We start from the raw sequence: 12,025 nt of genomic DNA on the forward strand, positions 1-12,025 counted from the left end.
CCAATCTGAATGGATTGCACTACTTATTGTATGTTAGATGACTCTTGTCAACTGGTGCACAACCACCACTTTGCTTATTCGAGGCTTTAAGTGGCCGTTAGTTTCCGGAGAAAAGCTCTAGCAACCCCCCCCCCCATTCCCTTCCACCATGAAGTATGTTTGATGTCTTTTGAGGTTATGATGGACATCATGTTGAGATCCAAACTTATTTAACATTTCGAGGGTACAGCTCTAAAATAGTGTTTGTAGGCCTGCTGCTAGATAGTCCACTGGACCAAAACTATTGGTAACTCTCTACAGGAGGCTTCTGAATCAGCCAGTGTATAATCTCGCTGACTCTACTCTACCAGGTAGTGACTGGAAGGAGGCTGAGTAATGTGTATGTAGGTGGGGCATTGTGTCAAGGAGTTGGGTATATTCTTGTCATATGTAGGCCATATCCAAAAATTTCACTACTTCATACAGCATGTCCTCCCCACCTTTTCTTACTGTTGAATACATCATGAATTGTCAAACTAATAGAACAAACTTATCTGTGAAAAGATCTAAACCTCCCAAACACTTCCTCGTTCATTTCACAAATATACATTGTCTCGGTTCCATTTTCATCTACATTCTGCCAAACCTCATGTACTTTTTCTGAGAGAATCCTAGTTATCAGTTGATTCAACCATTGCTCATATCAGTTGTCTGAATTATTTGCTATATGATTCCTTTCACCCCACAGATGGTATTTGTGCATATGTACATTCTGATATTCCTTGTCAGAAACTTAATAATTTGGAATATCCTCTTTTTGATCTTCTCTGGATTAAAATCTCTTAACCACATTTTGTCAAATTCATTTGTTGCTTCTATCATTCTCCTAACTCAACTAATCACTTGGAAATTTTTGACTTCCTTTCTTTGAAACTTGACTTTCTCCAGCCCAACTTCCCTAACAGTGAGGTAATTTTCCTTGGTGATTTTAACATTCACAACTCCAGCTGGCTTCCATTTACTAGTCACACAGACTCAGCTTGTCAAGATGTTGAGCCTTTTGCAATCACTAATGACCTTGCACATTTTATTCATTTACCTACCAGAATGCCATACAATCAACACTCTTGATCCTTTTCTCACAAACAACCCTTCCAAGTACATAGTCAAGGGGTGTTCCTCTAAGCACCTCAGATCACAACTTGGTGATTTTCTCTTTGCCAGTGGAGCTTCTGCTCATGCTTATTCTCAATCTAGTGTTGTTTGACATTACAAGAATGCTAATTAGAATGATCTGCGAGATTTCTTTTCCTTGGTCAGATTACTGTTTCAAATCTTGTGATGTCAGCATTTTCTCAGATCGTGTCAGTGAAATTATTCTTGTAGGGATGAAATCCTTTATTCCACACTCCACCTTAAAATCTTGTCCTTTATTTAAACCTTGGTTTTCTAATAAATGTGCTATGGCTGTTCAAGATAAAAATGTTACATATCGCAATTGGTTTGTGTCCAAATCTCCAGGTTCATTTTCTGCCTACACCAAAGCTTACAACAATTCTAAAGCAGTTATTAATCAGTTCAAACTAGATTTCAGACAGGCTAAAAGTAGAAAACTTGCTTCTCCAAATGGTGGTCAAGCATTCTGGTCTCTTGCCAAAGCTATTGGCTACAATTTTTGCCCATTTCTATTTCATTGCTTCTATTGAAATATGCAGCAACCTGGAAAGCAAGGCAACGGGGATTTTCAGGACTGCTGGGAGTCATCACGGAACAAATAAATACATGGGGTGTGTTAGGGTAACTAAGAGTAAGAACAGGTGCATAAAGATTAATTAGCTTTTTGGGACTGTTGCTGATCTTTTGAAATATCTGCTTCTTTTTTTGCCACAGGAACAGTTGCTTGGTTCGATGGCAAAGAATTTGATTCTTTACCTTTGTACATGTATACTTGCATGTACATCAATGCTAAGAGTATAGTAAATAAATTTGGTGAATTTGAAGTGCTCATCAAGATATCAAAGGTGGATATTGTTTGGATATCAGAGACGTGGTATCACAAATATAAGGAATGCAGAATTGGAATTTGGGGAGTACAATGTCAACAGAAAGGATAGGAAGGTAGGAGGGGTTATGTTGCTAGTTAAGAAACTCATAAAATCTAAGTCAGTGCATCCAGTTTATATGAGTAGACGGTGCAATGTTGAGGCAGTTTGGTGTGACATAAGCACTGGGAAAGAAAAAATGAGAGTAGGAGTGTGTTATAGGCCTAATGACTGATGAGTACAATGAACAACTGTAGAGAGAAATAGTGGGCCAGTAAATCAGAATATCTTATAATTGGGATTTTAACTTCCTAGATATTAACTGGTACTTGTGAGTTGGTCACTTGCACACTATCAAGACTTTTGTGGATTTATTGGATGATTGTTTTCAACAGCAGCATGTTCGAGAGGCAACCAGAGGAAGTAATACTCTTCATCTGTTTATCAGTAGTGATTATTGATGCATTAATTGATATAAAGGAACCACTAGGTGACAGTGATCACAGTGTATTGTTGTGGGATTTACTTAAAGATGTAACTATCACCAAGGTAAAGAGTTTTTGCTTTTGTAAAGATGACCACAGTGGTCTCAGACAGTTCTTAAATTTTATACAGTGTTACTAACTGATGTTACCAACAGCAAATTCTAAATGGGAAGCATTCCAGGAGGTAATGTTAGATGATACTAGGCTTTTGTTCCAACTAAGAGATCCTCTTCAAGGTTTAGGCTTAAATTTTTTTTTTTTTTTTTTGGAATGAGAGTAGCTCCGTGCGGGCAAAGTTTTTTACAGCTACAGCCAATAGAGAAGTTTTTCTTAAATTATTGCCATTTTATTGACTTAATTGGCATATTAATTTGCTTTCTAGAAGTAGTTTTATATTTCTAGGTATGATACTTAGTTTATTTTAAATTTAGATAGAAATTTTGTAGGTAATTACTTAGTATAGATAAAACTTAAAGTGGAGGAGAAACTGTTGAAGATAAACACACAAGAATGATAAGGTCGAGGGTTTCCTGTGCGGACGTGCCTTTCTGCCGCTCTTGGAATAGAGAAGTTTTTTCTGATTTATTTTCTGCTTTATTAGTTTAAATTGACATATTAACTTATTTCTAGAGTAGCTTTATATTCCTATTTACGGTACTTAAAGTTAAAATAACTTAGATAGAGATTTTGTAGGTATTACTTAGTATCGGAAAGGGTATCAAATCCACGTGTTTACCGTTCATAAACGGCCGCCATTGTTACGTGAAAATTAATCAGTAAAATCTATTAATCTTGTCGAACTTCATTGGCAACTAAATTGTAATTTTAACTATACATATAACCACTTAGGTTACGGAACATAAATAATTAGTAAAAATAAATAATTAATACATAACTTGATACAGAAGTTATATAAAGGGATTTCGTAGATAACACTCGTTACTGAAGTGCGATACAACATATCCGGAATTCGATAGCATTAGCTTTGTATAGTATAGTGCATAATATAATAATGTCAATTAATCAGTACATCTATTAATCTTGTTAAACTTCATTGTCAATTAAATTGTACTTTTAACTATATATATATAACGACTTAGAGTACAAACGTAACAAATAATTAATACATACTTGATACGGAAGTTATATAAAGGGAACTCGTAGATAACACTCGATACCGAAAAATAAATATAGCGTTATAACTGTGTTAAGATACAAGTTTAAGGTTTTAATTTTGTTCTGAAATTGTAATTTTATTGACATTTAAATCGAAATCATGACTCTGACCAGAGCAGCAAAGCAAAAGGCTCAAGCTAATGGGAGTGCTGTGACTCAGGGGAGAACTGAGGGGGGCGGTTGCCCCCTGAATCACGGCCTTTTAAGATGCACTGTTTGCTTGATGTTTTCGGAGCAATCGGGTACGGGACATGATACTGCCATGGGGGATGTCTTTGTGTGTGCACGATGCAAGGAGTGCAAGGAAATTAGGCGACAACTCGGCGTTGTTATGGGCCTATATGAGACCTTGAAGGACAGGGTGGATGCCCTCGAAGGAAATAAATTGAGGGGCCCATCAAGCTCTCAGCTGCCCACATCAACACCAGAGCTTGGACTTGGTCATCTTGCAACACAGAGGCAGCCCCCAAGGCAGAATACGCTGGTCCAACAGGAACTAGTAGTTGTTGGTGACTCAATTGTCAGGGAAACGGGGAACATGCTTTGTAAAAAGGATAGGTGGAACAGGACCAGGGTATGTCTGCCAGGGGCAAAGGTCGATGACGTTGTAGAGCAGATATCATCTTTTAAGGGCACAAAAGATGATATAGTTGTACACGTTGGCACTAATGATATTAAGAGTAGGAGACCAGCGGAATTACTTAACAAGTACAGGTCACTGTTGAAAAAAAGCCGTGAAGTAGGGTTGAATTTGAAAGTGTCTGCAATTCTGCCCAGACAGGATAGGAGGGAGTATATGATGAGAGTCTTGTTGATCAATTCGGCCCTGGAAAGATTGTGCAAGGCTGAAGGGGTAGAATTTTTTTCAGCCTGGACTGTACTTGTTAACAGGAGAGATTGCTTCTACAGGGATGGGATACACTTAAATAGAAAGGGTGCAAGAATATTTGCTGATGCTATCGAGGCAGTGTTAGGTGGGTCGGAAAACTGCTAGCTTGGGGGGAGACAAAGACTAATGGATTAACAGTAGCCACTGGCAGAGGTGAAAGAGATTCTTGCACTGCTTCTATTGGAATGAGCAGAAGCTTGAAAAACAAGATGCAGGATATTTCAGAGACTGCTGGAAGTCATTGCGGTACAAGTAAACACATGGGTTGTGTTAGGGTAGCTAAGAATAGAAACAGGTGCATGTATACTTGCGTGTACACTAATGCTAGGAGTTTAGTAAATAAATTTGATGAATTTGAGGTATTACTCAAAACATCAAAGGCAGATATTGTTGGGATATCAGAGACGTGGTGTCACACAGATATAAGGAATGCAGAACTGGAATTTGGGGAGTACAACGTCTACAGAAAGGATAGACAGGATAGGAAGGGAGGAGGGGTTATGCTATTAGTTAAAAAACACATAAAATCCAAGGAAGTGAAGCCAGTTGACATCGCTGGACAGTGCAGTGTTGAGTCAGTTTGGTGTGACATAAGCATAGGTAAATCAAAATTGAGAGTAGGAGTGTGCTATAGGCCTAATGACTCTGATGAGTATAATAAGATACTGTACAGGGAAATAGAATGGGCCAGTAAATCAGAGAGTCTTGTAATGGGGGATTTTAATTTCCCAGATATTGACTGGAATTTGTGGGTTGGTCACTCACACACTAGCAAGGCTTTTGTGGATTTATTGGATGATTGTTTTCTACACCAGCATGTTCGGGAGGCAACTAGAGGGAGTAATACTCTTGATCTGATTATCAGTAGTGATTCTTCATGCATTAGGAATCTGCAGATAAATGAACCACTGGGTGGCAGTGATCACAGTGTGCTGAAGTGGGATTTACTCAAGGAGGTAACTACCATCAGAGGTAAAGGGAAGGGTTTTTGCTTTCGTAAAGGCGACTATGATGGTCTGAGACAGTTTTTAAATTCTATACAGTGGGACCAACTGATGATGTTACCAACAGTAAATTCAAAATGGGAAGCATTCAAGGAACTAATCTTGGAAGCTACCAGGCTTTACATACCAACCAAGAAATATTGTTCAAGGTTCAGGCCTAAATGGTTGTCAGATGAACTAATGAGACATATGGCAGAGAAGAAAAATGCATGGGATACATACAAATTAATGGGTGACGTGGAAGCCTATGATAGATATAAGTTGGTCTGTAACCAAGTCACAAAGGAGATTAGGCAGGCAAAGGCAGATTATGAGAAATCCTTGGCAAAGGATGCAAAGAAAAACAGAAAAGAGTTCTTTACCTATTTAAACTCAAGAAGGAAAGGGATGAATCAGATTGGTCCACTGGATTTTGATTGTTCAACAGTTGAGGATCCAGCTCAGGTGGCTAACAATCTAAACGAGTATTTTGCATCTACATTCACACATGAGCAGTTATTCGGGAAGGGGAATGTCGTAGGTGAAGTAAACATTGGCAGTGAGCTAGATGATTTTCTAATAACTGAGAGCAAAGTGGAGGAGAAATTGTTGAGGATAAACATAAAAAAGGCACCCGGGGTGGATGGGATCTATCCAGTTATATTAAAGGAGGCAGCAAAGGAAGTAAGCAAACCCCTAGCCATAATTATGAGAGCTTCTTTGGACTCAGGGGAGGTACCCATGGACTGGAGATGTGCAAATGTAACCCCAATTCACAAAGGAGGATCAAAGGCTGACACAAGTAATTATAGACCTGTTAGTTTAACTTCGGTTCCAGGAAAATTAATGGAGGCACTGGTTAAAGAAGCACTGCAGGATCATCTGGACAAGAATTCAGTTATAGCTCAGACACAGCATGGGTTTGTTAAGAGCAGGTCTTGTCTGACCAATTTGATTGGATACTATGATGTAGTCACAAAAGAACTGGATGCAGGGAATAACTTTGATATTATATATTTGGATCTTAGAAAGGCTTTTGATACTGTTGCGCATGGAAGACTGCTGCACAAATTGGAGAAGTGTGGCATTCGAGGCAAATTGCTGCTATATTGATAAAGGGATGGTTGAGTGGCAGAAGACAGAGAGTGGTAATCAATGGACACTGCTCAACGTGGACTAATGTTATTAGTGGAGTTCCTCAGGGTTCAGTGTTGGGTCCATTGTTGTTTTCTGTATTTATAAATGATATTGATGATGGTGTATCAGGCTTAATGTCCAAGTTTGCAGACGATACAAAGGTTGGCAGGGTTGTTAAGGACACTACTGATACTATGCTGCTGCAACAGGATCTGGAAAGGTTGAGCAGATGGGCTGAGAGGTGGCAAATGGAGTTTAACATTGACAAATGTAAAGTACTACATATGGGAAACAGTAACCCCAGATCAACGTATCAACTCTGTGGTACTACGCTGACAGTGGTAGAGAATGAAAAGGACCTGGGGGTAATTGTGCAGGCAGATATGAAGTTCTCTGAGCAGTGCAGACGAGCTGCAAGAGTAGCTCATGGTGTCTTGTCAATGATATACAGGAATTTTTCTAGCAGGGACAGGGATGTGATTATTCCCTTGTATAAGGCATTGGTCAGGCCACACCTTGAGTACTGTATACAGGTCTGGAGGCCTCATTTCAAGAAGGATGTAGAGCTGCTGGAACGAGTACAGAGAAGGGCAACAAGATTAGTGAATGGAACAAAGGGTTGCTCTTACGAAGAAAGGCTTAAGTTTTGCAAATTACAGAGCCTGGAGACTAGGCATCGCCGAGGTGATCTGATAGAGGTGTACAAGGCTTTGAATGGCTTGAGCATGCTCAATGCCGATGGAATTCTTCCTCTTGCTCAGAATAATCACCTGAGAGGGCATAAATTCAAATTGAGGAAGGACGGATGTCGGATAGATGTGCGGAAATTCGCCTTTAGCCAGCGGGCAGTTGGTTTGTGGAATAGACTTCCATCGCTTGTTGTTGAAGTTGATAGCCTAAACAAATTTAAGGCTCAGCTGGACAGGTATTTCGAACGAATTGAGGGGTGAAATGGGAGTAGTGGTTGTTTTTTTTTTTTTTTTGGCTGATGCTGAATAAGCTTGCTTTCTTGCATCATATGCCTCTACTAATGCTAAGGCACCCGGGGTGGATGGGATTTATCCAGTTATATTAAAGGAGGCAGCAAAGGAAGTAAGCAAACCCTTAGCCATAATTATGAGAGCTTCCTTGGACTCAGGGGAGGTACCCATAGACTGGAAATGTGCAAATGTGACCCCAATTCACAAAGGAGTATCAAAGGCTGACACAAGTAATTATAGACCTGTGAGCTTAACTTCTGTTCCAGGAAAATTAATGGAAGCACTGGTTAAAGAAGCACTGCAGGATCATTTAGACAAGACTTCAGTTATAGTGTGAAAAAAAGTCTCGAGTTGAGGTTAAATTTGAAAGTGTCGCCAATCCCTAGAATATGGTCATCCCTAGAATATACCTTCCAGGTCTGTTCCACATATGCAGATTATCAAAAACAAGAAATTGAAAATATCCAATGCAATGTCTGTTTCAAAAGTGGATTAGAATATAATGAGAAATTTTACTAAGAGTGGTGTATACTCTTTGGACTTGAAATGCTGGAAGAAAGAAGAGACAAAGCCAATATACTCTTATTTAACCAGCTGGTAAATGGTACCATATATTGCCCTTACCTTGTCTCACAAATTAACTTCAATGCACCAAAAAGAGCTTTAAGAAACCATGCACTGCTTAAACCATCCTATAGAAGAACAAATTATAGATATTACAACTACTACAACAGGATTGCAAGATCAATTAATAAAGCAAACCTAGCTATATTTAATATCTCTGGACACTTCAAGAGGCAACTGAAATCTCTAACTGCACCCATTACCTGAGCCTTTAAATTGCGTTTTTCTTCATTTATGTACTTTTTATGTTTTTTACCTGATGAAATTTGTATTCCAAATCTCTGCTTTGGAGCTGTGTAACTTTGTTTTTGCTGCTGCACACTAAGGCATGTTTGTTTGTTTGCTGTTTCGTAACTGTTTAAATAAATTAGTAAAAAAAAAAAAAAAGCAATCCAGACAATGGAAACATAAGTATCAACAACAAAAAAATTTAGGTGGCTGTATCAGCTGACAGTGTTCTGTATGAACTTTTTTGAGATAAGGAGGGGCTGATCCTGTAATTTGCTGTCCCAGAAAGTGTCACAACTGGACAGTATTACTGTCACTTTCTTCAAAACCAACTTTGTGCAGACTCATCCCACCTTGCACCAGGAAATTTCATGTTACATCAAGATAACTCATCACCTTATAAACCCAGTTTTGTCATAGAATTTCTACATGGCAAATCAGTGCAAATGCTTATCCCCTCTCCCCCATATTCTTCAAATCTAGTTCCAGTGGACTTCAAGCTTTTTAACAGATTAAAACTTCGTATTGATACAGCAATATACTGATGGGCATAGCACAGCTCCAAACAAACTTTGCACAGAGAGAGAGAGAGAGAGAGAGAGAGAGAGAGAGAGAGAGAGAGAGAGAGAGAGAGAGAGAGAGAGAGAAAGGAAGGAAGGAAGGAAGGATGCATTAGCAAAAATAAATTTAGGTTATTTCTGAGCTGTACCTCTTAGAGTTATCATTCTCTTCAATTCACAGCTGTGTTCACAAAGCTTCAGTAATACTTATTTATTTTTCAGATGGAGGTAGCAAAAGTGGAGGGTTGTGAGTTTATACCATTCTTATCTCCACAGAGAGTGATTTTACAAGGTAATCATATTACTGCCGTGGAGTTTTATCATAATGAACAAGATAATGATGGTACATGGAGGGAATGCTCTGATCAACCCTTCAGACTGAAAGCAAATTTTGTGATTTCAGCCTTTGGTTCATTATTTGCCAGTGAAGAGGGTCAGTATTTTTCCTATATAATGATTAAGAGATATTTTTGCAACTACCTTGTATATCATATTTTATGTTCACTTAAATCTTAAAAATAAAACAAACTACTTACACTGATTTGTTAATTAGAAAGGTGAAATTTATTTAAGCATTGGTAAATTTTATTTAAATTTATTTAAACTTTTCCACTGAGGTGATGTAGCCCCATAGCACCTCTAGTTAAACCTACTCATGCTGAAATATTTTTACATATACAGCTAATAGTGATATAAGAGGGCCAAATTAAGTTGCTTGCAATAAAATTTTGACCCCTTTAGAGGGTCAAAATTTTATTGCAAGCATTTTAATTTGGCAACCTGTTTTGACCAGAATCAATAAGAAATATTATTTTTGTCTTTTACTTGGTCAAATATCACAGAAGTGATGCTATATTAGGCTTAAAAATAATGCAGTGGGATGTATGGGAATATTTTCTGGAGATTAGATGTTACAATGTGATTGAATGAAAGGGTTTAGTGTAGAAGAACCAAAGAATGCAGTCTTTAGGAGGAGGAATGCACTGAAATGCTGATGTAGTAAAATATATATATTATCTATTCAATAAGTGCCATTGCAAAATGAATTAGTGACTTGTGTATGACTGGATCAACTTGTCTGAAGGAGCAAGACACAGTTTCACAGAAAACTATGGATTTGGTTTTAGGGAAATAGAAATACTTCACATAAAGAACCGTGAAGGGCTCCAAATCACATAAGCATCCAAATTGTGTAACCTGTGTGTGTGCTTTGTGAGATCTGCAAAAAAGATTGTCAGTATGTAGCCTCTGAATGTGGACTACAGAGCTTGGAGCAAGGCATAAAGGAGGATCAAAGGCTGACCCAAGTAATTATAGACCTGTGAGTTTAACTTCTGTTCCAGGAAAATCAATGGAGGCACTGGTTAAAGAAGCACTGCAGGATCATCTAGACAAGATTTCAGTTATAGCTCGGACACAGCATGGTTTTGTTAAGGGGGAAGTCTTGCCTGACCAATTTGATTGGATAATATGATGCAGTCACAAAAGAGCTGGATGCAGGGAATAACTTTGATATTATATACTTGGATCTTAGAAAGGCTTTTGATACTGTTGCACATGGAAGACTGCTGCACAAATTGGAGCAGTGTGGCATTGGAGGCAAATTGCTGCTATGGATAAAGGGATGGTTGAGGGGAAGATGACAGAGTGGTAATCAATGGACACTGTTCATCGTGGACTAATGTTATTAGTGGAGTCTCTCAGTGTTCAGTGTTGGGTCCATTATTGTTTTCTGTATTTATAAATAATATTGATGATGGTATATCAAGCTTAATGTCCAAGTTTGCAGACGATACAAAGGTTGGTAGTGTTGTTAAGGACACTACTGATGCTATGCCGCTGCAACAGGATCTGGAAAGGTTGAGCAGATGGGCTGAGAGGTGGCAAATGAAGTTTAACATTGACAAATGTAAAGTACTACATATGGGAAACAGCAACTCCAGAGTGACGTATCAACTCTGTGGTACTACACTGACAGTGGTAGAGAATGAAAGGGACTTGGGGGTGGTTGTGCAGGCAGATATGAAGTTCTCTGAGCAGTGCAGATGGTCTGCAAGAGTAGCTCGTGGTGTCTTGTCAATGATATACAGGAATTTTTCTAGCAGTTTCTAGCAGGGATAAGGAGGTGATTATTCCATTGTATAAGGCACACCTTTTCAGGCCACATCTTGAGTACTGTATACAGGTCTGGAGGCCTAATTTCAAGAAGGATTTTTTTTTTTTTTTTTTTTTGATTTGGTAGTTGTTGGCGCATCGGCTTCTGTGACCATATTGCACCTCCCAAGGTTTTTGGCAGTACTTTGATCCAAGCCCGAGGCGGGAATCGAACCCGCGACCTTTGGGCTGCCGGGCAGGTACTTTACCCACTCGGCTAGCCCGGTCGGCTATTCAAGAAGGATATAGAGCTGCTGGAGCGAGTACAGAGAAGGGCAACAAGATTAGTGAATGGAACAAAGGGATGCTCTTACGAAGAAAGGCTTAGGTTTTGCAAATTACAGTGCCTAGAGACTAGGCATCGGCGATGTGATCTGATTGAGGTGTATATAGCCTTGAATGGCTTGAGCATGCTCAATGCTGATGGGATTCTTCCTCTTGCTCAGAATAATCACCTGAGAGGGCATAAATTCAAATTGAGGAAAGACAGATGTAGGATAGATGTGTGGAAGTTTGCCTTTAGCCAGCGGGTAGTTGGTTGGTGGAACACACTTCCATCCCTTGATTTGGAAGTTGATAGCCTAAATAAATTTAAAGCTCAGCTGGACAGGTATTTTGAACGAATGGAGGGGTGAAGTGGAAGTTTTTTTTTTTTTTTTGGCTTATGCTGCATAAGCTTGCTTTCTTGCATCATATGCCTCTACTAATGCTAATGCATCTTAGAGGGGGATCTGCTTGAGGTCTTGTAATGCTATGAGAGAGAATAGTAAAATTATTGAAAGTGAAAC

At 38.9% G+C, this 12,025-nt stretch overlaps 1 protein-coding gene across 1 annotated transcript in view; it reads left to right on the forward strand.

Moving 5' to 3' along the window:
* The window catches only part of su(r) (dihydropyrimidine dehydrogenase su(r)), a 466,373-nt gene that overhangs the window by 266,165 nt on the left and 188,183 nt on the right, over window positions 1-12,025 (forward strand). The window contains exon 14 of the mRNA XM_090382920.1: window positions 9,306-9,516. Coding sequence (XP_090239046.1) covers window positions 9,306-9,516 — 211 coding nt within the window. The remainder of the gene's footprint in view (window positions 1-9,305; window positions 9,517-12,025) is intronic.

This window comes from Mastigoproctus giganteus, chromosome 10 (genome assembly GCF_048544385.1).
Source record: "Mastigoproctus giganteus isolate SK-2022 chromosome 10, ASM4854438v1, whole genome shotgun sequence".
NCBI classification, from domain to species: Eukaryota; Metazoa; Arthropoda; class Arachnida; order Uropygi; family Thelyphonidae; genus Mastigoproctus; species Mastigoproctus giganteus.